Here is a 27,073-nt window from a genome sequence, read left to right as displayed (position 1 = left end):
GGACAAATATGTCACCAGACATTTCTGGCAGGCTGTCCTCTCACAGATAACTGGCATGCCAAGCTAAGAATAGGATTAGCTGCTTCTCTAGCTACTTTGTCCAGGTGCCTGCAAAAGATCATTCTGTGTGGCAGTTCAGCTTCTCGGAGGGAGAATGCAGGGCTGGGCTGCACCTCTGGCAAATTATGTGGAAGCATGTGGAAGCACGCATGGGTGTTTGAGTCAAACACGTCAAAAATCAGTGCTGAGCATCAGACTTCAGCTGTCTGGTGATCCCTGGCTACTGAAAAAAAAACCACCACCAAAAACCAAACACAAAAACCCAAGAAAACCCACCAACCCCTTCCCAAATATTTTATTATGGGACAGTCAAAAAAAGTATGCTTCCTCAGTCATCTGGCTCTAGTTATTGTCATAAAAAATGTATCCAGATTACAGGAGATCCAAGAGTATGGTCCAAGGTGTGACTTTTTTTAGGCACGACTGCCTACAATTCTTTTGTGCCTGATACAATACACAAACAATCCAAATTCTATGTATAATTAAAAAGTAAAACACTCCAGGCAAACAAGTCTTCACTGGAGAGCCAGATGTAGTGCAGGTGTGCTCAAAAGATTCCTGAGTAGTATTTATCATAAAACATTTACAAGAGGTCCTAAAGCTTCATGTTCTTTTGTAGCAATATGTAAAACATCGCTTTTTAAAAAAAAATCTGAAGGTGTCAAGTGGCAGGAGATAAAAAGATCGTATGCCTTGAAGAGACAGCTGTGGGGAAATAAGGAGAGAGGGGGTTTGTACAGGAATCAAGCGTTACAAACGGCACAAAGCAAAGGAGGTCACGTACATGTCAGACTATACCGTGAGGCAAACGAGAGGCGATGGCACTGGGAGAAGAATTCATGGACCTTGGGATAAAGCAGTAGGAAGCAGAGTTTACTGCAGTAAGGCCAGCCAGGAGTGCCCAAGAAAGGCTGCAGCAAAGGAAGGGGAATCGCAGCTAGGAAGGGACTACTGATGTCTCCCCCAGGAATTTCAAGTTGTTTCAGCCGTTAGTGCGAGGGGACTAAATCTCTGCAACTCTCCGTTACATGGGTGGCTGAATATTTCTCTGTGTGTGTGTAGTATATACGTATAATGCATGTGTCATGTAAAGACAGCATGGAGATCAGAGTTATTTGGTGATCAGCAATTTTGATTCCTTTCTGTAACTTCACTTCCTCTGACTTCTTCTGAAGAGATCTGCAGCCTCTCCGCCAACATGCAGTGGCGCAACTGGAAGAAAATAACTCCATGCAAAAATATCCACTTTGTCAAGTGGAGGCTTCCTCTCCCTGTGTGCGTGCAAGGACGCAATTCCCCTCCCATTTGTCCCGGGGACATCAATTGTCCCCCAGAACAGCCGCCTGGCCAGACTCTGATTAGGTTCCAGCCACCTTACCAGCTTGCCAAGCACGCACAATTAAGATCTCAACACCAGCCTACATCCTCACCTTATCCCCGCTCCAATATTTCCCTGATGTTTTTTCTTACGTGACTGCCTGCTGCACTTTCGGTCCAAAGTTTTGGTGGGGACATGAGCCCCCTGGAGAGAGAAAACAAAGTAAGAGCTCCCTGCAGCTTGGCCCAGCTCCCAGCCAGATAAGGCTCCCCGCGCCGTGCGGGGACCGACGTGCCACCGCTGCCCTTGCGGCACTGCTATCTGCTGCGGGGCTGCACACCGTGGCTGCTCACCGCTTCGTGATAAACATGTGGCAACAGCTGTTTCCACATACACAAAGGGACCGAGGGCTACGATAAGGGACTGAAATTCTCCCTGCCAAAAGGGAGACGCCGACAGACGAGTTTGAGGGGGCACCACTTGAGGTGGCCAAACACGCACAGTTAAACGACTGTTTCCAGCAGGTAGGAGGAAGGGATAGAAAAGTGACCTTTCCCATTAAGAATTACATACTTGTTTTGTTTCCCTACAAGTTCATTTTTCTGGCATCATGACATGTAAAACATTTTGAACTTTCTAAGGGAACTGTTATTAAAGCACTGAACGTTACTGTGAGGGCACATTTAACAAACAGAACAATTAGGCATTTCAAAGTTTATCTAACTTAGCCACTGGTATCTTTCAGATTTGTCACCACTAAATGCACCCAGTTTGGGGGCCTGTTTAATGATTCCTATAGACGATACCCCTGCCCATAGGAAGAAGAGACCTCTTGAAAATTTATTATTGCCTAGAAGCTGCCCTCCACCTCCCTGCTGCAGTCTGTTCGTGCGCATCCTGAAAAAGGAAAGCTTCCTGAGACAAGGGCATTCTGTTTAAGCCTCGATAGTCCAAACCTTTAGGGACTCACCGAGAGCAGCTCTGCAGGGCCAGGGGTCCAGCAGCCCCAGGTACACACACAGAGCCACAACACTGGCAAAGTGACAGCGGAAACTGAATCTCTCAGGGAACGACACGATGCTGTGTTCCTTGCTTTCATTATAATTCACCATTCCAGCTCAACTTCTACCAAGTTTCCCAGAAAAATTTTGCAGAGCCACTGCCAATGTTTAAGGCTCTCCAAAAATTCAGCCAGACAGAAGAGGAAATTCCACGCAGCACACAGAAAGTCTGAAGGAGGGGTTTCTGCTAGATAACAGGAAAAATGTGGCTGAGCTTGGGCTGGCATTTCCCTAACCACTTGCATGAACTTCTCAAAGGTGTTCAAATAGGAGGTTTCCTATTGATGCCAAGGGACTGCCTGAAGAGAATGGCAATTGTTAAAAAAGCACAGAAGAATTAGAAAGGAAACACGTTTGAGAAATGAGAAAACTATTTTCTTCTGAGTTGCTCTACAAGAATGTCAATAGGGAATTTATTAGCTTGTTCCTACTAGGAGGGTATTGAAGGGCAGGATTCTGCCACATTTCATGCAGTCTATGTAAGCCAATCCACCCTGTCTTATCTGAAGCCAAATCACCTTTCTCCCTTTTAAAATAAAATGCAGAAAGTCTACCTGAATTTTATTCAAGGTCTTGAAGAGCACAGGTGAAGATCCTGCTGCGCCTGAAACGTGAGGCACCTCTGACCAGTAATGCCAGGGAGACAGAGATAAAAGCCACGACTTCATTGCGCTGCTGATTAGTTACTCAACGCAATGAACTTGAGAGTAACCATAGGTGAAGAAAGGGCAGAGGACACGATGGCATTCTTTGCACAGCAGGAGCGAAGGGAACAGACGTGACTGCCGATGGCCGTGCCGTGGCGTACAGCCAGGGCTGCAAGCAGGTGGTGATTTTAGCTTGAGAAAGAGGGGGCGCAGGCGCCACGGTGGGGTGCGCGGGTGATAGCACAGTGCCTAAAGGCACCGTGCAGAGCCTGCCAAGCTGTGTGTCTGTACAGCAACACTGGTTTGAGGAACTGAAGAGAGAAGGTAAAATGGGGGGGGGGGGGGGGGGGAGATAACAGCAAAAGAAGCTGGCGCCTAGCTTTGATCTTAGGGATGGAAAAGCATGATTCGCGGACGGAGGCTCCACAGGTGCCAGGAGGAAGAGGAGCTTGGATTCCAGAACAAGGGGTGGCTGCTGGAAGCAGGGTGCGCCGGAGATGCAGCCTGAAATCCATGGGAGAAGGAGGTTTGGCACATGGAGGGTCTGCAGCTGCCTGTTGGAGCATCTGCGCAAAGAAAGGTTCCCCCTGGAGTTTTTGGGAGGAAAAAAGTAATTTTTCCTCCCAGGGTACAGTACTTTCAGTAAGAGGATAAAATTCACCTGGTGTTCGGCAGCCAGCAGACTCACAGCACTTTTTGAGCCCGGCAGCCCATGTCACATGCCTCACCAGGCAGCCGAGCTGTGCCGCAGCCCAGCCGAAGGGCTGGTCGGAGGCTCCCACCGAGGGGTGGGCAGTGTCCATCTCCAGCCAGCCCAGTGGTGGTCCAGCTCCCACCGAGGGGTGGGCGGTGTGCACCTCCAGCCAGCCCGGTGGTGGCCCAGCCCCCGCCAGGAGCCAGCGTTACTGGTGCAGTCTTAACCACCATTTGCAGGCATAAGAATGATGGACCTCCTCAAATGACCCTGAGGCGATCAATTAATCTCAGAATGATAATTTCAGGATTTCCAGAATAACATCAGGCAAATCCCAGGCTGGATGCCTCTGACCGAGGTTTGAGAAGGCTCAGGTTAGGGTTTTATGATTAGAAACAGGAACTCCAACACAAGCTTAGATTCTTGCTGCAAATAATGTGGCTACAGAAATCCAGAAACAGGACCCCATCTCCCAACAGATTTAAAAAAACACGTAAAGCAAAAAAACGCAAGAAACCATGGAGACATGGCAGCACGTATGGAACTGCAAAGGGCTTCAGAGTCCAAAAATCCAAAGTGGGAACCCAAACAGCTAGGATTTCCATAGAATCCTATTGCTTTCATTCCCATTCAATGCTAAAAGTCTTTTCCATACAGGAAAAGGATCTGTTTATGTTTCATTAGTGCCAGTTTTGTATATACCAATAGACTGTGTGTATATAGGAGAGAGGGGAGTATGCTACGCAGCTGTGAGCTTTCTTGGCTAATTACTTGTTTTCTCTTTCTGAGCAATATAAATACAACAAAATTCAACAGGGCATAACAGCACATCTATTAAGGCTGTACGTTTTCCATCAGACTCCATGGGTATTTGTCTTAGCCATGCTTAGGCTGAGCAACCCAGTCTATGGTATCATTCATAAACAGGAGGTGCAGTGACCTGCACAAATACATATACTGAACCAAATAAAAATAATACCCTGACTTGACATGAGGCAATGTAAGGTAGTGATGCCAGAATGCCAGTTAAACAGACATTGAAGTATTTAAGAAATAATTGCCTCTTCAGCATCAGCAGCATCAAAACATTTTGTCCTAAGTTTGGAAGCCTGTTACATGCCCTCAACTTGAAAGTTTTTATAGAAGACCATAGTCTGAGCTGGGTTACTTTTTTTAAAAAAAAACAAAAAACACACTTTATTTCAGCATCAGTTTTGGTAACGAGCAATGTTCCATGTTCTGAGAATGCTTTTGGAGTTCAACACACCTAAAATGCAGTAAAACTGTGATCTTAAAACAAAACCATTGCAGCACTTAATACCCTCAAGCTTAACAACACTCTGGGCAGCAGCCGAATTACAAAGTTTTACAAGATGAAACAAAAGAAAGTTTTCACAAATGATTTGCAGTCTTCTAAATCACAGACTGTAGCATGGGGTACTCGCTACTTGCACTGCAAAGTAACAGATATTTCGGGTCCCAAGCTGCCAACTGGCAAAATCTACTGGTGCCCTTATACTTTGGAAACTGATCCCAGACTAGCCCTTAAAGCAGAATGACTTGGGGAGGATTGTCTCATGGAACAACGATTTAAGACAAATTCTTGAACCTCTTACAGATTTTGCTTGCAAGTCACCTTTCAGATGTTGACTCCAGAGTCACACATGTTCTGCTTCGAAGATAGGTGACCCATTCGTACGTGTACATTTCCTCATGCATAACAGTTTGGGGAACAAATTCATATTTATAGATGAAAACCACATATCTTTAATAAGCTGTCCATACACAAATTATTTTCCTTTGCAGTAAAGGACATTGTCCCTAAATGTTTAAATTAAGTTATAAATCAGAAAACAGAAAGGAAATATTTTCCATATGTTTAATTTTAGACCACAATTATTTACTAACAAAGTCTACAGATACATGCTGTTACCCCTATGGGAGTTCAAACAATATTCTTACTATTTAAAATATGTTCTTCAGTTTGCTGATAACTGGAGACATTTATTAGTTCCATATTTCACTAGCAGTAATTATTGCTGGGAGCCATACATTCACGATCTGTACAGATCACAGGGAGACACCTGCGTGGATTTAAAGCTTAGCTAGCCCTAGCATTACTAAACTGTCTGAAAACGTTCGATTCATTTAAAAGAACAGGTTGCAAATAAAACTTAGCATCACCACTTCTTTCTCAACACATGCCAGCGTTCGATACAGCCCCACAGGAGCCAACGTGGCAAGCAGCTATATGCAGGGACAAGCTGCAGCTGTGCTTGCACGGAGGGGAACCCACTCGCTGCTCTGAGCGCAGGCACAACCCACCAAACCCTGTGACTCTATTAAACCTCCCAGACCAGGAACAAGTCTTGTTTCTTCTCGTTTGCAAACAAAGGCCCCAAAACTTTCTCTCCTCTTTCTTTCTACTCCTTCCCTACTCCCTGGGGGGCCGTGACCTGTCCCTAAAGAGACTTTACTGCACAACAGAAGCTGCAGCACATGAAACACTGGGACACTAGGTTACCTTCCTCAAATCCCAGGGGATGGGACAGCCTACCCGGCACTGAACCTTCCATCACTTGTGCCTAGCACTTTGCTAGGGAGCAAAGAGAAATCAGGGTGCTCTGCAGCAAATGCTGGCACCGTCCCCACACACAGGCTGGGACATAACACGGGAGAGAGAGGAGGGGGAAGCTCAGCACAACTGCTTTGTCCCATACATCACGCGTCAGGAGATAGCCTGGCCACATTTGGCGTGTTTAATTGACATCATACCATGCCAGGAGTACATCGCACATCACTAAGTTTTAATTGCCCCAAGAGCGTGTGACCAGCAGTATGGTTATTGTTGTGTGGACCCTGGAAAACACCATAATGCCTGATGGAAGTGAAGAACTCAATACAACTGCTTGAGTCAGCTATGGTAGAGCTGATGTTGTTCATCCAAAACCCTTCTCTCAGGACTTGCAGAGCCCTGGCTTTTTCCAGCCCTCCCCAAGACCCCTCGTGAGAGGTGAGGCTGTTAAAGCCAGCCTGTTCACAGCTCCCTCCTGTACCTTCTGCGCCTGATGCCAAGGGTCACCACTGAACTCGGTACAAGCATTTTCAGCAGTTGGTCATGTGCTGTGACCAAAAAAAAAAAAAAGTATCAGTGTGACTGAAAAACCATGTCACAAGAATAAGTCACTTCTGCATTTTCATCTTCAGCCTATTAATTTTGCCACCTGATTCTGACTGCAATTTTTAAATGCATCTGAAAAACCCAATTTAGGCAGCATGAACCCAACTTAAGAGGTAGAATTTTTAAACCAGCTGACAGCAAAAGCCTACATTGCTATTTCAGTGTGAGACCTGTGTTGCTGGAATGCATGCACATAATCAAATTAGTAAGTATAGCTTTGAAACCATTTGTTTTAAATAAGGTGCACATAGCCTTTTTTTTTTTTTTTTGGGGGGGGGGGGGCGGGGGCTGGAATGGTAATACTTGAGCTGGTCTTCCCACTTGCAACTGTCTCAACACAGTACTCATTTCTGGTACTCTTTATGAAAAGTTGAGATAACATTTTTTTTGTCTGTTTCCTACAGAGACAAAATATTTCATCTTAATTCCATGGGAGGAAGGAGCTTTATTGTTTTGAGCATAATATCACTGAAGAATGACACACTTGTCTAAGTCTTTGGGTATACATAAGAGGGGAAAAAATGAAAAAAAAGGTCCTGAGAAGCTGTAGGCTCCCACACAACAGTTACTTCTTCAATGATCTCCAGATAAGTTCTTCTGTTTTTCATGTAAATGACTTTACTGATGAAAACTAAGCATTTGAATCCCACTGCTTTCACATGGGGTAGCCAGCATGTTCCCTCTCAATTTAGCTGTGAGTTCAATAGGTAGCTACAGTACCAGGAGTTCTTGTTTTCAACTGCATTTTATCATATTTGTGTTTTGGAAAGTCTCAGATCTTAATCTGCTTGGGTAAACCGCCTGTAGGAAACAAGCAGCTCTCTGCAAGCAATGCATGCCTTTTCCCTACAACATCATGTCACAGCAACGTGGTAAACACTTTCACAGTTGCAGAGATATTTGCAAGAATTCCAACAAGCAGAAGTTTGCTGTGTGAAAGGACAACTTTCCCTGCAGGTTATAACCAAGAGGTGAGGTGAAATAACAGGAGTTAATCTCATGGGCTGCAAATGCCTGCTGTAACAGGGAGCTGCAATTAGCAAGTGCGATGCTTAGCAGGTCTCAAGGGACCCACGTTCTGCAGCCATCTCTTGCCCAGACCCCCTGTGCGACCACACGCGAGGGGCTTCTCCTTACCCTGGTACTCTGCCTACCTGGGTCTGTAGATTAGTAAAACTATACGTTGCTCGGGGAAGAGACTGCATCATCTCTCACTGTGCTTGCCAATACTAAGTAGCACTGAACACTTCTGCATCTGCAGTACTCCTAGCATCACGGGTAAACAATGAATATTTTTAAAGTTCGTAAGGAGGACAGGAAATGCTAATGGCTACTTCTGTGGAATTACTGAACTGTCGACATAGCCACTAGCAGCTAACTTTGCAAGAGGATGTTAAGTGCCTGCATAAGCATTTTCATACCTACATGCTTATATATTTTGCGTTCAGCAATAGTTAAGAGTTTACTCTAAGGTTATAAACTTTGAAGATACTAAGGATACTATCAACTTTAAGGTATGCATATATTCCCTTTCACAGGTAAGCACAAAGCAGCCCCAAACTTTGAAGGCAAAACAGGACTTTCAAAAGCTTTCTGAAAGCTTTCAAGAATTTACTTAAGCCATTCCTATAAAGAAAAAATACAAATTTTGGTGATCAAATAAGGATACTTAAGAAAACATGAGGCATACTGGCTTTCAGCATCTGGGAAGGAATGTGATATGCTACAACAAAGAAAGCAGTCATCTCAAAAAAATATCATGAAAAAGCAGAAAGGATTCACCTGGACTACCTAATTTTGAGAAGAAAACCAGACCTGGACAGAGTTCTGATGTTTTCAATCAGACAAAGTGTACAGCGGCTTCAAAGGGAAGTTTGCCTGGGCATCAGCTAAAGGAATGTTCCTTGATCTGCCTGGACATTAGCGTGGCATTAATCATGATTCCTCTGTAAGATTAATAATGATGACATACCTTTTTTTATTTCCTTACATAGCACAGCTAGTTGAAGAATCAGGCTGAAAAATTAGTCATAATAATTAAACAGGGGATGATTCCTGAATAATTAGGGTAAGTTACTTGAGAATAGACTGTGTTACAAATTACAACAAAATATGCTGATTTATACACAGAAAACAAAACCCACATGCGGTTCCACGGCAGAAGGGAACATCACTGCGTACTCTATGTTTTCCATGTTACGGAACCACCTGTATTAATATCACCATTATTAGAACCTTAAGTTCAGCTGCTTTACAGAATGTAAGTCTGCGGCGGAAGAGATTCTGACCATGAAAGATTAAACAGTTGGCTCAGCTCCACAAAGCTAACTGGTGGTAGAGACCGTTCTCCTGTTCTCTAGCCTCGTCTATCATGACTTACAAGATGAAAAAAAATAGTGTCTTATGGGCCAGGCCTGGGATTCACAGCTCAAAACAGTGCTTGGTGGCTTGCTCCCACTCTTGCTTCAGTCTCCAGAGTTCTTTCCTCTTTCCAGGTGCAGGATTTACTCAGGGTTGGAAAATGACGCACCTTCACACTGATCACAGCCCCTTCTTACACATCTGCCAGGGCAGGGTGCCAGCCTGTGCCAGAGGGTGCCCAGCACTGTACGGCAGCCGTGGGGTAGCAGAGGGAAAGCAGTTTGCACCCTTCACCCTGCCCAAAGCCCACTCACAGCATCCTCTCAGGGAGCTTAGCTCAAAATCACAGCAGGCTGCAAACGTTCAAATGACTTCAGGCACTGGACAACCCCCAGCCACGCAGCTCAGTTTGCCCTGCAAGCAAAGCCAGGAGGAAGAAACCAGAGTTAGACCTGCCAAGGACTAGATGACAACTTCAATATTCAGCCAGAGGAAGGGGCAGGGGCTGTGCAGCTGGTGCAGAAGATGACAAGCCCTGAGTCACAGCCTGGCCTTTGCCAACCCTACAGCAGCAGCAGGGCTCACCTGAAAGTGTATTTTCCCTGCCTTGTGTAGCAGGGTGGTAAGTTCCCCGTATTTGGCTGGCTTCTCTGCAAGGGACTGCAGAGGTGACGAGTCCGCAGCACCTGGGAACACCTTATAGCCCCTGCATGGCTGCACAGCAATGTGATTTATGTTTCAATTCCGATTAAATAGTTACCAGAGAAAAGACCATTTCCAAACAATTTCTAAACAGAGCACAGCTAGGCAAAGGAGTAAGCCTTTGCAATACCAAAAGATGGTGAGGGGGCTGGAGCCCCTCTCCTGTGGAGACAAGCTGGGAGAGCTGGAGTTGCTCTTAGAGGGGGGAGACCTTAGAGCAGCTCCCAGTACCTAAAGGGGATGACAGAAAAGCTAAAAGAGGGGCTTTTTACAGTGGCATGTAAGGGTGGTGAGGCACTGGCACAGGCTGCCCAGAGAGGTGGTACATGCCCCATCCCTGGGGGTGCTCAAGGCCGGGCTGGATGGGGCTGGGGGCAACTGGTCCGGTGGCAGGTGTCCCTGCCCGTGGCAGGGGGTGGGACTGGGTGATCTTTATGGTCCCTTCCAACCCAAACCGTTCTGTGGTTCTATGAAGTTACACAATCACAATACTATTATGTCTTCGTGGGGGGAGAAGGGGAAGTAGAACAACACCACAGGCAGACCATAGAGCGCTACGGACAGGAACGTTTATAAGTGACAGCATGTTCAATCACGGGTCACATCCCATTGCTTCTCACTACGTTGCAATGGTTGGTATGAGCAATACCCCCGGCCAGAAAGGGAGCTGCTCACCAAGTAACACTGCTTCAATTTTCAAAACAAGGCAGAGTCAGAGCACAAATTATGATCAAGTCTATGCCAATAGTTACAGATTTTGTCGTGGATTAGGCATTTGATTATGTTTTGAATATCCAGATACCAATCTGGTCCACTAGGTTGAATTTGCCTACAGTAGGTTACTGTAGAGATGAGTTAATGGATCCTTGTCTTGGAATATCCTATGTTCCAATAGAACCTCATCCTGAGGCTCAGGACCCTGCAAGCGTGGTAAAAACAGTATACCAAAAAGTTGAGGAGAAAAGTAAAAATACCTGCAGACTTCACACAGTTCCACAGCTCCTTCCACTTCCCAAAGGAATACAAATAAGGCGTATCTAGTGTTTTAAAGAACATCAGGTACACAGGGCAAGTAAGACAGGGCTCCACAGAGAGCCTGGAGGCTGAGAGTGGCCAAGGCTCACATCTGTGCCAGCGCACATCAGCTGCAGCCCAGGATGGAAAACGTGTAATGATCTTCATATAGCTTCACAGCTTTCAGCTTTCCACAAAGTTCTTTGAGGCAAGTCTCTACACCCCCTCTGCCATACCACCCACTTGCTCCAGCCTGGGAAGGTCACTGAGGCAGACAGACCACAGCAAACTGTGTGTGTGATCTCTGTGATCACCCCATTGATACCAAGTGATTATTAATATCCCTGCACAAGCAGTAAGCTGTGCCTTTGGCTTATTTGTCAAAACTGAAAGGAGCTGGCACCCAACTGTATTTTCTTGTGCTTTCAGCTTAAAAAAAAAAAAAAAAAAAAAAAAGATACTCATGGCCAGTGGGTTCAATAGAAAATGATGGGTGATTTTCCTGTGTCCCATTAAATAAAAATTAATACCATTGAGCTTGAATTGAGCCTTTGGCTCCTGCTGAAATTCTGAGGCTTCCTTCTTTGGAAAGAAGACAATTATACACTTCATGCAGAAGATCAAGACAGTGGAATAAGACAGGAGCTGTTGGGAAGATCACCACAAAGCTGCGTCGAGCCAAAGAAAGCTTCTCTCCAGTACCGAAAAGAATGAATAAAAACTACAAGACCTGAGGTTATGAAAGAGAAGAGGAAAGTCACTCCCCTTCTTTCAAATCAAGAGTGAAGCACAGCATCAGACTTAGCCTTAAGCACAATCAAAATGGGGGAGGGGAAAAAAAAAAAAAAAAGAGGAAGAAAATAATCACATGATCTTTCTCGTGACTCACACCAAGGAGTACTTTCTAGACTGCAAAACCCCAAGGTAAGTAGGTAGAAAAAGAGGAGCACGTCAGCTGTGACTCCCTTTGTATTCCTCTTACTAACCGACTGCAGCAAATCTATCAAGTGGGATTTGTGGTGTAGAGGATGGCTTAAAATGCAAGGGATTAATATTAGATACAGTAAAAGTATCAAAGATATTTCAAAGGATGGGCAAAACATGCCGACAAAAATGCAACTGTGGCCACTTTTAAAATCTGTTTTAAAATCTATTTAAAAGCTGAATTTGTACCCACTGAATAGCGTCATGGAGTGCAGTGGCATTATTCTCAGACTAAGACAAAGAGTGTAAGATTCTAGTCCTAAAATTAATAGCTGTGTTTACAAGCTCTTTAAGATGCTGCCTATTTTTACGCAGTGAATCATTGCCCTTCTTTACAAAGTGTACTTCATTAATCTTAGCCACACACACAAATCTCAGCGGAGTTGCTCTGCTTACATACCAAATCTGAAGTTCTAAGTCTCAACTATTTGTCACAGTATTCAACTTTAATAAAATCCGTATTTATTGGAAGGTGCCATTTCCTCACATCCTCTTAAATCAAAACAACTGATTCCTGTCAAGCTGTTCTTCTCCTCCTTCCCCCTCCCCAGAGGAAAATGGTAAGACTTATAAAAAGCAAAATTCACTCCCATGCAAAATTATGCAATCCTAAAAATTAGCTTTATCATCCAGCTGAACTTCATCTACCAAGATCAAATGAAACTTCATCTGCAATGAGATACTGGAGAAGTTAATACAGTACTTGATGTGTTTGAAACAACACACATTCATTGTGATTTGCAATCCATTAAAGGATCCAACCGTAATAGTGCAGATCAATGGTAGCAAAGAGAAGTATCTGCAAATCTCATCACGTTTTTAATGAACCAAGCAAAACCTCTTTAAAAAACAGTCTTCCCACAATTGTCTGCTGGAATTGGGTGTCAGGCCCTTAACTACTTGTATAAAAAGTGACTTTCTTTACACAAGGAGGGAGAGCCTGAGATGCAAGGCATTTACTTTCACTGATGAGCAATTGCTCAAATTGCCTCTGTCAACAAACCATTCACCTTATGGGACTATTCACTTGACATTATTTACCTGCTTCAGTGTTTATGGGATGGCACCTTCAGCTTGCACCTGCACCAGCAGATCCATAGCGACAGCACTGCAGCTTTCTACATCCCTCCCTCGAGGGGTGACACTGCACCCCAACACCTGCGGAACAGCCTCCGGCACGGAGATCAGCACAGGACAGAGAGCAAAGCTTTGCTGCTTGCCCTCCTCCGCATCTAGAAACAAATGTCCTAGAAACACATTTGGCTCTTCCCTGCACAGAATATATATTACAACAGAGTTTACTGTCCAGTATTTTATTCCCAATCTTAATTCCTTCTCAACCCATTGTATCTAGTCCCAATCTTAACTCCTTCCCTACCCATTGTATCTAAAAACCAAAATACAAAAAAAACCAAAAAAACCCCCTAAGTATTTTTGAAAATTTAGGCCAGAGACTCAGAACAAAAGTATGTTCTGTCCTCACCTTGTAAAATATTTCTGGGCTTCTAAACAAGCTTCATGCCTTCACACAGCTGGTAAACGTTTGCTTAAAAATATATTCAAACAATCCCTTCACAAAGGATTTGTAACATAGACCTGAGCTTCATTTTGGAACAGTCATTTACACAGCACATCCTTAAGTTTTTAAAAGCTGTCTTCTATTTATTCTAAACTTTTCAATTACCTGTTTGTTTATGCCAACCACCATAAGGAGGGCTTAGAGAGGTCACTCAAGAATCTATTTCTCTACCTGCTTTCCCAACTGTGCTCAGAGCCAGAGGTGACTTCCTTCACTTGACTCCACAAATAATCCCAGTGTCATGGTATTATTCAACCTGTAAGCTGCTAGTCAGCAAAAATAAACTATTAGCAACTTGAAATCATAGCAAGGTTAAACATTAAAGGTTGTGCAGTCATATTACGCCATTACTTTTAGGCAATCTGTTTGCAGTGCAGACTGCCATGCAAGAGCTGCAAGCAGTGCACTGCTCATACCTGTGCTACACACACCGGCAGTCATTCCAGGCATCTAATATTTATGATGTATGGCTTTTTTTAAAAAAAAAAAAAAAAAAAAAAAAAAATCTGTGTTCCCCATGAGAGCTGGAGGCAAACTGCATCCCAAATAAGGAAGAGAAAACAATATGCTGAATCCATCAAAGTTCGTTACTTCATAGACTTTTCACAGCCAAATAAACATTTTGCAGCTGGAGGTCTGCGTGAGCCAGAATAACAAATGTCCCGAGACCTGCCAGAGGTTTCAGATCAGGCTGCCTGAGGAGGGAGGTGAACCCTGTGTACATATGCATGGATGTATGCAAGTGCTCCGTGTACAGGTCCTGAAGAATAATTACTGAAACCACCTATTTTTTGGGGGCAGAGGAGTGCCTCCAAGCAGGGAGAATTGGGGTTGGCAGGGTTTAGGGGAAGGGGGTTGGGTCGGGTTTATTTTTAAGCACATTGTGGCCAGTGGCCTACTGGCATATATCACGCTCCTCTGCGGTGCTAGAACTGGCCGCTATGACAGCTCCAGATGGCCACAGGTTTGTGGGTCCATTTGAACAGTGCCCATTTTAACAGCGTTCGCCTGCGACTGTGACCTTCAGCCCTTGGTGCAACCCTGATTTTTTTGCCAATCCTCAGATGTCACAGGGATGGCTCCCTCGAATACTGCCATCAGCTGGCAAATCCCAACATTTCTCATTCATAGGTTTTCACTTTTCTTCTCCACCCCTAGAACAAGTTGGCTGTGGTCAAAGCTGCTTGGGCAGGTGGCTTCTGACACTTCTGAACACTGTGTGGTTTTTTTTTGGTTGGCACCTTCACCAAAAATTCTTAAGAAACTAAACTGTTCCTGGAAAGCAGACCTTGTTGTGAGCCAGCAGCAGTTGACAAAATGGGAAACCAGGGATAAGGATTTACCAGTGGAGGGAGGCTGCTGGTGGGGTCCCACAGCAATCTGCGATAGGACTCTGACTACTCAGTGTACTCACAAATGGTCTGGAAAAGAGATAAGTGGCACGATGACATTTGCTGCCAAGACAAATTTCTTCAAGACAGTTTTAACAAAAACAAGTCTGCAAAGAGTTGCAGGAGTATGTTGCAGTAGTACGTTGCAGTATTGAATCACTTAAGAGTTTGGAAAAAAGAAAAAGAAAGATTAAATTCTGTGTCAGACAGCACAGTATTGTGCATGAAGGAAACAGCTCTTGCTGTAGACACCAAATGATGGGCTCTAAATTAAACATTGCAGCTCAGAAGACAAATTTCTGAGGTTGCTGTCAGCAGGCCTAGTAATGAATACTTGTGACACTGGGGGAAAAAAAGCAAACAAGCATCAAGTTAAGAGTGAGACAAGAACAAAATACAAAGTGGTCAGCACCACCGTGCCGCTGCCCACAGTGCGCACATGCGCTGCGTAGTTTTAGTCACCCATTTCAAACAGGATACAGAATTAGAAGATGAAAAGGGACATAGGTGATAGACTTGGACCTTTCAGCCTAGAGAAAGGCGATAAGGGGATGTGATAAAGCTTATAAAATCATGAATGACCCGATAGAAAGTCTGACAGAAGCAATGAAATCAATATGTTACAAAAAAAAAAAGCCAACAAACCCCAGAAGCATTTGACTGATTTGCAGATAATTCCCTTCCTTTGCCCTCCAAAACACTTCCACATCTTCACAGTGATTGCTTTCTGAAGTTGCCAAAACATAAGTCATACATCAACTGAGTCCCTCACTGAGTACAGATGTGGGGAAGTTTGCACGTTTTCATTACATGATGGAACTCATCGCCACAAGAAGCTGCTCGGGCCCAAATTATAAATGCCGTCAAAAAAATGGATTAAATCAATTCATAAAGGATAGATCCCTCTAAATACCATAGGGCGAAGCCACCTTCTGCTCAGCAAGTCCCTAGACTGGGAGGCTGAAAAGGAGGCACCTTGGGGAAGGATCACTCTATCCGCACCTTTCCATAGGCACCTGCTGCTTATCCCGTGTCAGGCAACGACACGTGGCAAGAAGGAGCTTTACTCCAAAGGCTTTGCTGTTCTACTACCTGCTCTCCAAACCAGAGGGCTAAAGTTTGGGGGTCTTTAACTCCTGAACCGTTCCTCTGTCTCTCATTGCATTGAGCAAACAGTGAAAGGAGATGCATGCTAAATGCACAAGGCTTCCAGGACAGGTGTACTGCGACCTTGAGAGAAGCTGATGTCGTATGTAAGTCATCGGGATCGTTCTTCCTAAAACTCGGCTGCTGGTGAAATACAGCACAAACTTTCCCAGATGTGTGCTCCATGAGGAATTCTCAGTCAATGTGTGATTTATAACTTGGCACCCTCAGAAAACACAGAATCGTGATTCAGAGATGAAATGTAGATGTGGAATTGCTGTGGAGAGAGACAGAAAGGGTTTATTCATAGATGAGTCCAAACTCCTGTATTTGCAAGCCTTTTCACTGCTTCCAAATGTTGCAGCGGACAACTGTTCTTCCTTTAATAGTAAGAAGATTAAGGCTGAGTGTTCAGATTCTTTTAATTTTCCATAACTTTTAGCCAAGTAAAATTTCCTGTGCAAAATGTGCAGGGTGAGCAATTGCATTTTTGCACCATGCTTTGCAACCAAGGAGGAGAGGTACATAGTTCCATTGGATTTCCACTGAAGAAAGGTTTGCCATGCAAGTAGCAAGATCATCCCTACAGAAAGGAACCCTATTGATTTCCAGTGTGCTTATCACTAGAATCTCTCCTGCTGAACTAAAGGCAACCAGCCTCACAGAGACCCAGAGCACTGGGGCAGGGAGGGGGGAAATCTCTAACAACCAAAACTAAAGAAGATGGAAAAAGGCACATGGACTGAAACGAATTCCCAATGTAACCTTCATCTCCAGTAAGAAACAAAACCAAACCTATGACAGAGCAGCAGGGAAAACAACGGGAAGACGAAATCAGCAGAAACCAAAGGACAAAATTGAATGACAAGCACTGAACAGCACCAATATGAAATATATATATATATATGTAAAAAATATATAGTACACACACACACACACCCCCACAGATATTTTGGCAACCTTGGCCAAATGATGATTTAGCCTAGCATCCATTCTTGCCAACTCATCTGCTTGTTAAAAATATCAGTTCCCTTGCACTGCCTACAGGAGTATTTTGGCTGAAGCGCCACTGAGAACTCATTGGTGTTGTTTTCACTTGGCATCACTGACATCTTCCCTTTGTTTCTGGATCTCCTCTCCTTCTAGCTGCATTTCTCTCCCCCCACCCCCCCCCTTTTTTTTTTTTTTTTTTACTTTTTTCACAAGACTAGATTCTCCATCAGTGCCTTCTGCAGATGCTGCCAAGTGAACGCAACTGTAACGTCACACAGAGTTTCTCCGTTCTCCTGGCAGGTAGTCCCTTTCCTGGGACATGCTAGATGGCTAGACAGAATGGAGGGAGCATGCTCAGTCAGGCAGAGTCTACAGCTGTCATTGTAAATAAAGACTTCCTGCAGAATCATGAAGGTCTCCCATAGCATGTGCATGGGGAGGAAGGGAAAAAAAAAATATAAACCCCAAAAGAACAGTTTCAGTCACTTTAGTCTGTGTGACAAGGCTTCTATATAAACACTGACCAAAGAACAACCAAGGATAATATGAGAGAAAATACATAAAGCCTTAGATATGTCCAGTAAACTGACATTTAATCCAATCTAATTAAGTGTGTTTTAAACATGACATCAAAGACTTCTCAAATTCAAAGGTGGTGTCAGAAACGGAGGATAAGGAAAATAAACTATAAAGATTAGAAAAGCCAGAAGAATAAAATGTCGGCGTTTTGGTCTAGAAAATTTTAGACAGAGAGAGGAAACAACCATCTGAATTTATTCACTGGAAGAATGATGCTAGGAAAAGGAGGATGGTCCAGGAGCATTGGGAGCTGGTAAACAGCATGCCAGAAGTCACCGTGCTACATGCCCACACAAGGTAGAGACTGGATCTTTGAGCAGTTCAGCAAAAGTAGTATTGTACCAAAAATCAGGTAACTTCTAGAACTTGTAACATAACCTCAGCCCACCAGGAAAAGCCAAGCTCATAGTGAAATCATGCATTCAATGGGACCCAAGAGAACACTCAACCAATGCAAAGATAGCTGCTACTGCTTATTAACTGCCTCTTCGACATCCCCAGGGCAGCAGGGAGCTCCACCAGCACCCTCACCGATGGAAATTGCTCAGAAATACCCTCAGGTACCTTCTTGGGTACCGCCTCTCCCCCAGGACCCCTCCTGTCCAACCCGCTCTTCCAGCTGGTGTTGGGGTGGGCCAGGGTGAGGACCAAATGCAACCAGGCCAGCTCTGTCCCTAGGCACATCTCCTTGGAACCCGCTGCTGGGAGCAAACTGGTCCCGAGCACTGACTGGCACAACATTTGAGGTGCACCATCCAAGCTGGCATGCTGGAAGAAGGAAAGAACAAAACCTGTTAAACTTGGCAAGATTATAACTGATGATAAAACAGAAAGTACCTGGAGAATGAGAACCGTACAAAAGGGATTAGAGGGGTAAGGAGATGAAAGTAAGGAAAATTTAACCAGGAAAGTCAAGTTTTCTTGGACTGCAAAAACCTTCTCAACAGATAGACCCATAAATGGAGTCACTTTTATACCATAACTGTTTCAAACCTTACAAGGTCTGTGGAGGACACGGGACAAGATGACGTAGCAGGCCTTTACCGATGGCTGTGGGTACTTTGTTTCACTCCAGTTATCTCAGTGCAGTTTTACCGACACGCAGCACCGCAGCAGCGAGAGCCAGCTGACCCTGAGCACAAACAAGCTGCATCCCCAGCCACCAAGCAGCCCCCCCATGAAGCCCATGAGACTACTCATCCATAGTAAACACACCTCTCGGTGCTGGAAATGACGGATATACACATTATCCAGCCTTCGCTGTAGCACTGAGAAGTTAGTGTAAATAACTATTTTCATCCTACAGTGCAGACAGCCGCCCTTCCTTCATTAATATTATTTGCATTCTTCACTCCCGGGTCCAAACTGAGTCTCAAGTACTTGTGTGCATTTCTATTTCTTTCAGCCTGCCCTTCTTCCCTCAATAAATGCTTGTGACAGTTTCTTCAACTATATCTGAAGAGATACTATATGAACTAAAGCAGCTGAGCCAGTATTACAGACTTCACAGCCTCATCCATCTTCCCCCTCACCTGTGTTCTGTTCCATCCTTTCATTTTAACAGGCAAATCTATGGATATATTTTTTCCAAAATTAAGTGAAATACCTATCATCTTTGCAATATTTTCTTTAGAATGTTTACTTTATTTTTGCTTTCACTGTCTAATCTTTCTCATGAAGCAGTATGCATTTCTAAATCTTCCAAGCAAAATAATTACAAAGATAATCCAGCTGAGTGTAATCAAACTGCAGGGTTCTTTATTTTCCTGGCTTTTAATTTAATTTCAGATCCTGTGGTCTTAAAGAAATATTAGGATTATATCATCTTGTTATTGTTTAATTATGTGCCTGTAAAAACAAGGAGCAGTCAATTCTCTCCTTGCCCACTGCACACAGAAAACTCATACAGCATATAGAATGTTTTTGAAATAGAGATCCAGGGGAAGAGCTCACAGATGAGCATGAATTAGGTCCTTAGCTCCTATTTTCACTGAGAAAAAAAAAGTATAGAAGGGTAGTATTTCATATCCAGAACTCTTGTTTATTCGGTTGGATTTGACTAATATTTTGTAAAGACAGTCACTACTTTGATAAAATCATTTGCTTTTAAACTTTTTCAATGCACCGATACGGATCCTGATGAGATTTTGTGGATATTTTAGGCATGGCAGTAGTCCCATTGACTTTAGCACCACTACCTGCACTTTAAAATTAGAGCCTCAGTAGCTTTCTTCGGATCAATACAAACCAGAAGTCATCCACAGAGTAACGCTGGTGTAAAAAATAGTATAGGAGAAGAATCGGCTACATGCCCAAATACATACGGTCAGCCAAGCAATAAAAATACAATTTCTGTCTCTACATAGGCAGGAGGACTCTGCCTGCATCCTGGCAGTCGGCTTTGGGATTTACGAGGATCAGAGCACATCTCTATTAATCAAGTCTGAATACATGACTGGGGTTTCAGGCCCTTCACTGCAAGCATCAAAGTCCTCAGCATGCAGATGTTCATCTTCTGAGTTGGGGAAAGATCATTAGCAAATCGTAGCTAGCAAAGCAGTACCTGGAAAGAGAGCTCATCTTGCAAGAAGAATGAAACGATGCGGGGGTGGGTTTTTTTGGTTGAGAGGTGTTTTTTTCCCCTTCGCCAGTAGTATCCCACTGTACTGTCCCCACATATAAAGGAAAAGGGAAGCCAGGTCAGCCACCAACCAGGTATAACACACCCCCAGTGCCTAGAAACAGCAATTCCTCTTTAATGTTGCATTCCTCTTTAGCCTTTTCCTCTTCATTGCCCTCAAAATGGGGCAGTGCACAGCCACCCACCAACACGCCGGTGACAAAGGCACAGACACCTGGGGCAGGGCCCGGCCCAGGGCAAGACCAGGGTTGGGGCTTTCGCTCTGGAGCTGCTTACCACAAAGACACTTGCATTTGCTCGGTCCACGCACTGCTGGGCTGGTAACGCTCTCATCAGAGCATCCCCAAAACCACCTCCCTCAGTCACTTTTATCTAATCTACCTCAGGATAGTCTTGATACAAAAAGCTAGATACAGCCACAAAATTATGCCTGCATCTTGTATAAACACTGAAAATTCTTTTCTGAGTGGACAATTTCAGCAACACCAAGTTAAAACCTTCTCAGCAATGGAAAGTATTGATAACAAGGGCAGGCGGTCTCTTTGTGACTTTATTATTTTGCACCAGAGGAAAGCAATCACATGAGATTAATGGAGCAGGTGCACGAAGCTCTATTCAAGCCTCCATAGTCCCCACTTGTTCTAGAAGTTTTGCTAGCTAATAGCTTCTGTGTGTTAACCGCCTGAGAGTCCATCGCAGCTCAACACCAAGTATTCTTTTTTAAATGCCTACAAACTCAACAAGCTAGGTAGCAATCAGGCCATAGCATCCCAGTTCCACAGCAACAACTCACACAGGGGGCACAGTCCTCTCTTCAGTAGCAAAGCCCGAGTGGAAGAGCTCTTGGTTTCCCCAGCACTGCCACATCGCAAGACTTACTGCCCATGACTGCAACCTGGCATAGTCAGCCACCTGCAGGACCCCAGAATAACAGAGTGCCCACCAAGGGCACAGCTGCAGTGGCTCTAACTTGCTCTGCATCAGCCCTGCTATAAAAAAAAAAACAAACCCAACAAAACAAAACCACCACAGAAACAGATTTCAAGCCAGTTCTACAGACACACACATGCTCACTCTAAGCCAGGTACGGCAACAGAGATAAGTCCCTTCTGTAAAAGGAGAACTTGAAGTCATACAGACTTATACGTTCCTTTCAAAGGCTTGAAGAATCCTGGTTTCTGAATTTCCTTAATTAAAATATAATTAAATATTCTGGACTCTTCTGGATATTTTTTTCCCCTGAAAGAAATGGTTAAGCTTGAAAAGGAATCTCATTTTTCAAAAACTACTGCTTAAAAGCACCCTGTTGCATCTGAAGTAATGGCCGATTCCATTCTTGAATATTTTTTTAAGCTATTGCGGTGGTGAGAGCTTCTCTTGAACTCCAAAAAGAAAGCTAAACTGAGTCACTGCAGGCAAGCTTCCTCTGCTTACAGAGACAACATTTTCCTTACAAAGTACTTTTTTTTTTTATTCAAGAGATAAGAGGACAGGACCTTAGTTTCTGCATTCAATGCACTGGTTAATGAAGTTGCTGCAGTTAAGTTGCAATAATCATGTTCTCCATGGGGTTTTGGCTGTCACTATAGTCACCTTCTTTCCTTCAAAATATGCTTTTCATTGTTCTACTGCCCTTTTTCCAATTGCTCTGCAGCCAAGTTCTTGGAAAGCAATCACACTTCTTGTTTAGGATTTATTACTAGTCTTTTGCCAATAAGGACACGCACAAATCTCTCCTGTGATCATCCTGCAAAAGCAAGCTAAAAATACAGTAATTTATGAATAGGCACATTTTGCATGTTATACAGCATCAGTGTGCACTCCTCAAATTTGTGAGTTATATAAAAGAATGTTGCCCCTTTTGGCCAGGCTGATCAAAGGCTCTGCTTGGGGGCCATAAATAAGATTATTTTAGAGTTCCAGTGCACCTAAAAAGGGAAGAGGGGGGAGGGAATAAAAAAAAAAGAATGCATCTGTACTGTGTTTTAGTGGTTGAAGGCATTTTTTTTCTCCTTTTACCAAGTTTGCAACGATAAACTTTGCACTTTAAAAACCCCAGGTCTGAGAAAAACAATAGTTTGTTGTCCAAGTCGGCTGTTTTAAAATTAATAATTGCAATGACTAATTTAGTCATCACTAAAACTTTACAGTGGTGGGAACTGTCTGTTTGTTTGTACAAATTTTTAAAGGATTTTGCAATTTCAGAGTCAAGTTGTAGTTGGGTTTTGAAGCTCATGCACATACAAGCAGCATGTAACATGAGGGAAGACTGATCTTACGGCTAGGAAGGAATGGATCATGAGGAAGAGTATCTAGGTAATCACCACACCTTGGTCACGTTTATCTGACCATATTGTTTGGTTTTCATACCAACACCACAGTTTAATCATCAACTTCTCTGAAAGACTAGTCTTTTATCAGCTGATTGCTTTTGACAGGAAGGGATAGATTCACAACTCTCTGGATGCGCTTTAAAGTTTCTCTGGGTTAGGGTTGTTAAAATTCCTCTGAAATGCTGGGAGACCCAATCCTCAGTCTCTCCTGGACCCCTCCATCATCTCCTTGGTTCTTATTACGTCCTCTTTCAAACAACCTTAAACTGGGAAGATTAGCGGGGAACCGTTTGCCAACCGGGATTTGCTGCTAGCAGTGCCATGTATCTCCATCGCTAATGGCTGGATGGTTCTGTGGCTCAGATGCGACTGCTGAGGCTCAGAAACAAGGCGGCTAATGAAAAGATCCAGATAAATGTTTCAGTACCTCATAATCTGGGGTTCTTATTCAACCCAAAATGACTGCAATTGTTATTATTTTGCTTTTCTTTTTATGACTCTCATCTTTCTTGTCTTCCCTTCCGTGCTTGTTCTTTTCCCCAGGCAATACGAGATAGCCCCAAATACCTATTTGGCTCCTATAATTAAACCAGATGAATTTTCTCTTCACTCCTAAAAGGGACTAGTGATTTGTGAAATGGGATTTTGCATCCAAGAAATGAGAAATAATAATTGAGGGAAAAGCATACATTTATTCTTAATAAATCATAACTGAACTTTCAAATGCAAGAAATCTCCATTTTTTACATGTTCAGACTAGCAGACTTCTGAGTATAACAAGTAATTTATGTGTAATTTTGCAACAAAAAAGTTCATATTCTGCAAAAAGATGAAGATCTGAAATTTATTTTCTGTTCAATGTGAACTGCATTTACTCTTTTTGTTGCACTAATAAGATTGCTCACGTATCACATGGCATCAGTTAATTCTGGGTGTGCTTCACATTGTAATCATCAGGACGCGAGTGCAAGTATTCCTTTAACAGTTATAAAACTTGCCTCCTGGAATTTCAGCTAAAAAGTTCACTTTGCATCGGCAGTTGCTTTAGTACAACTTAGTCACAAAGGAAACACAAGGGACCACAGAAAAAACGCTACCAAGGCCAAAGCAAATGAGTTGCAAAATTTAAACCAATATTTGCTAGAAAACGTTTGTGGTGGTCACTCAGCCCTGCTTCTGAGTCCCTTACAAAAGTCCTCACCGCTGGACTGAACATCGTGGGTCTACCCAACCCCTCCTTTGAAACGAATCTGAAATGTCTCTTTTGCTACTGATACCGGGTTTGTGTTCCCCTCGCAGCTTTTACTAACATTTGCAGAGTGGATCCCATAATTTTCCTTCTTCTGACATTAAGCACCACATTGCAGGCACCAGCCACCACCATGTAATTGAGCTATTACAGCTTTTACTTTTGACTTAACAAGTGGAAACACACATGCATGTACTTGGCTTTGGCTACATGTTCACCCAGCTAAATCTACTGATGGAGTCTGCAAGACCTAGAACAAACTCATTTTTAGACACCATAATCCTCAATATATTAATTTGCTTTTACTCTTGGTCCTCCATATGCTGTCTGTCTTCTTCCTCTGCAATGACATCCACCTACATTGCTCCCTGCAAATTTTAAAAACACTTTTCTCCCTGCAGCTTGCAATGATAACTAGAATGTAGGAAGATATGCAATGTGGGCATGACACTTGTGGCTCTTACGTCAAGTACGTAACGTGCCCTTTGTTCTTCATTTGAAAAAAATTACACACACCCTCCAATAAAGCTTTAACAATAAATAAGCACCAGCCTCCCCAAAAAAATGTTGCTGGAGCTTCATACATGGTTAAGAGAAAAGTTGAAATACAGTTTGGAATAAATCTTGATAAAGCTCTGCCACTCAGCTTATAGCTAACAGCTTCTTTAATAAGACTTTAACACAATAAAACAACATTACTGTTACTGTCTTGCTGAGGATGGTAGAAAAAGACCATAAAACTGAGTGGCCCATTTAAAATTACTTGCAAAATATTGGCTCTCTGAAAACAACACACAATAACTGTAATTAGTACCAGTCCTTTAAAGCATTTCTGGTCTACTGAAATCTAAACCAGTATTGTATTGCTGGTAGCAACAACTGCATCCTAAACAATATTAAGAATGACAGCAGAAAATAAAAATCCGCCATCAGAAGTCAGAAAGTTATAATTCACTGATCTGCTGAATGGAATAACACCTTTGCCCTTATTATTTATAGAGCTTTTTTGGGGAGGCTCTCAGGACTTTACTCTTCAGCTAAGCCCCACAAGTTCAACAGCCCATGAGTTATATAAACATCATTTTACAATTTGAACTGTTTTCCAGCAAAAGGATCGCTCCAGGGAGGGCTAATTGAATGATCGCTTTCACAAAACTAACATCCCTTTGCTCGTACTTGCAGAGCTCCCCAGCGCCCAGCCCCGCGGTCCCCAGCCCCGCGGTCCCCAGCCCCGCGGTCCCCAGCCCCGCGGTCCCCAGCCCCGCGGTCCCCAGCCCCGCGGTCCCCAGCCCCGCGAGCAGGATGCGACCACTGGAAAACCGGCTGCAGGTTGCACCGCACCCCGGGGCGCCCAGCCTAGGCGGTGCTCTCAGGGAACCGAGCCTGGACAAAAGCCCTGGGAAAACGTCGCCTTTGAAACTAAGCGCGTAAATAAGTACCGACGTAAACCCGGGCTGCCACCGGCAGACAGCGATCGCGTCTTGGCAGCGATGCTGCAGCCCCGAGACGTGTTGCTTGTGCGTGGCGCTCATCCTCCGGCCGGGAAGGATGCGCCCCAGCCCCCGGGGCCAACCACAGCCCCCGGCCCCCAGCCCCGCCGTGCGTCCCGGGGGACCCCCCGCGCGGACAGAGGGACCCGCGTCCCCTCCCGCCGCGGGGGAAGGTTGGGGTGAGGGGGCGCCCCGCCAGCCCCCTGTGCTGGCGGTTATCGGGATTCGGCTTTGCGGGGTCTGGGGGGAGGGAGGGATGTTCCCGAGAGCCGCGGCCGGTATCCCAGCGCGGTCCCAAGGCGCACTGAGCCCGGCGGCTCCGGCCCCAGCATCTCCCCGAGCATCCAGCTGCCCGGCGAGCCCCCGGGGCACCCGCCAGTGGGGAGCTGAGCCCCCGGCCCCTCTGGCCGGCTCCGGCTGGGGCCGAACCCCCTCCCCACAACGGGCATGCTTGCAGCAACATGATATCACCTAATAACGCCGAATAAGGCAATGACGGTACGTTGGAGCGATCCGACCTCGCCGGTCTCGCCACACGGCGCGGAAAGCTATTTGCAGATTTGCTAAGCCCTTTTGAATGAATGCATCTGCAGCTGACCTTTAACAATAGACGCTGAAATAGCACAATCTGTGGGACCAGATTTGGGGGGGAAAGGGGGGGGGGGGAGGAAGAGATGGGTGAATATTGTAATCTCTGCAATCTCATTCACTTCCTTTCCCAAACACCCGCACACCGGGGGGGGAAAAGCGGTATTTTTCCTGTCCACCGGGGCTCTGTCTCAAACAAGCCGTTCCCAGCGGCGGCGCGGCCACATGGCACCCCGAAAGCCGGTGGCGGCGGGACCGGCGCGCACCCCGCGGGCATCGCTCCGCGGAGGGGCGACTGCGACAAGGATGCTCCGGCCCCCCCTCCCCTCCCGGCGCTCTCTCACCTTCCCTGGCTTTCAGCAAGACGGTGTTGGCAACGATGTTTTCCAGCTCCATTGACGAGCTCGGGCAGCGTAGGCAGGCAGCGGCACTGCAGCAGGACGTCACTCCCGAGGTGCGGAGTCTCCGGGCGACCACCCGCCTCCTGCCCCTAGCGCGTTATCCCGCCGTGCATGGCCCCCGCCTCCCTGCCCTGCCCTCGCCTCCGCGCTGCCGGGCGCAGCCGGCGCTCCCCGCGCTATCTGCTCCCGCGGCGCCTCGCCCCGCTACTCCATCCTCCGCCCCGCGGGCTCCCCACCGGTTTGAGAGCTCGGGCGCTCCTGCCTCCCTCCCCCGGGGGTGTGGCACCGCGGAGCGGCCCCGCAGCCCCGCGCAGGCGCCATCCCCGCCGCCGGCTCCGCGGGGCCGGGCACGCCGGGACGTGTAGTCCTGGGGCGGCCCCGCCGCACCTGGCGCCGGCCCCGCGCCCGCGCAGCGAGCCCCGCGGGAGGGGCGCGCAGCCCGCCGCGGGGGGCGGAGGGGACCGCGGGGGGGCGGGGGGCCTGGAGCGGAGCGGCCCGGGCGGGGGGCTCGGGGCGGCGGGGGGCCGTGGGGCGATGCGCGGGGCGATGCGCGGGGCGGTGCGCGGGGCGATGCGCGGGGCGATGCGCGGGGCTCCCTGCGGCGCGGCCCCGACGGCGGCAGCGCGGCACGGCGCAGCCCTGGTACCGGGCGCCACCCCGC

The 27,073-nt window shown here is 45.5% G+C and overlaps 1 protein-coding gene across 4 annotated transcripts in view; it reads right to left on the bottom strand.

Moving 5' to 3' along the window:
- GRK5 (G protein-coupled receptor kinase 5) overlaps positions 1 to 26,660 on the bottom strand; it is a 166,120-nt gene extending 139,460 nt beyond the window's left edge. For 2 of the 4 annotated variants that reach the window (XM_037401053.1, XM_037401056.1), the window contains exon 1: positions 26,356 to 26,660. In XM_037401053.1, coding sequence (XP_037256950.1) covers positions 26,356 to 26,407 — 52 coding nt within the window. In that variant the 5' untranslated portion in view covers positions 26,408 to 26,660. The remainder of the gene's footprint in view (positions 1 to 26,355) is intronic. The other 2 variants (XM_037401058.1, XM_037401057.1) reach the window with 1 other exon arrangement.
- Positions 26,661 to 27,073: the final 413 nt, after the last annotated feature.

The sequence above is a fragment of the Falco rusticolus genome, chromosome 9 (genome assembly GCF_015220075.1).
Source record: "Falco rusticolus isolate bFalRus1 chromosome 9, bFalRus1.pri, whole genome shotgun sequence".
Lineage (NCBI taxonomy): Eukaryota > Metazoa > Chordata > Aves > Falconiformes > Falconidae > Falco > Falco rusticolus.
The sequence above is the reverse complement of the archived record's forward strand: the minus strand, read 5'-3'. Positions and strand labels throughout refer to the sequence as shown.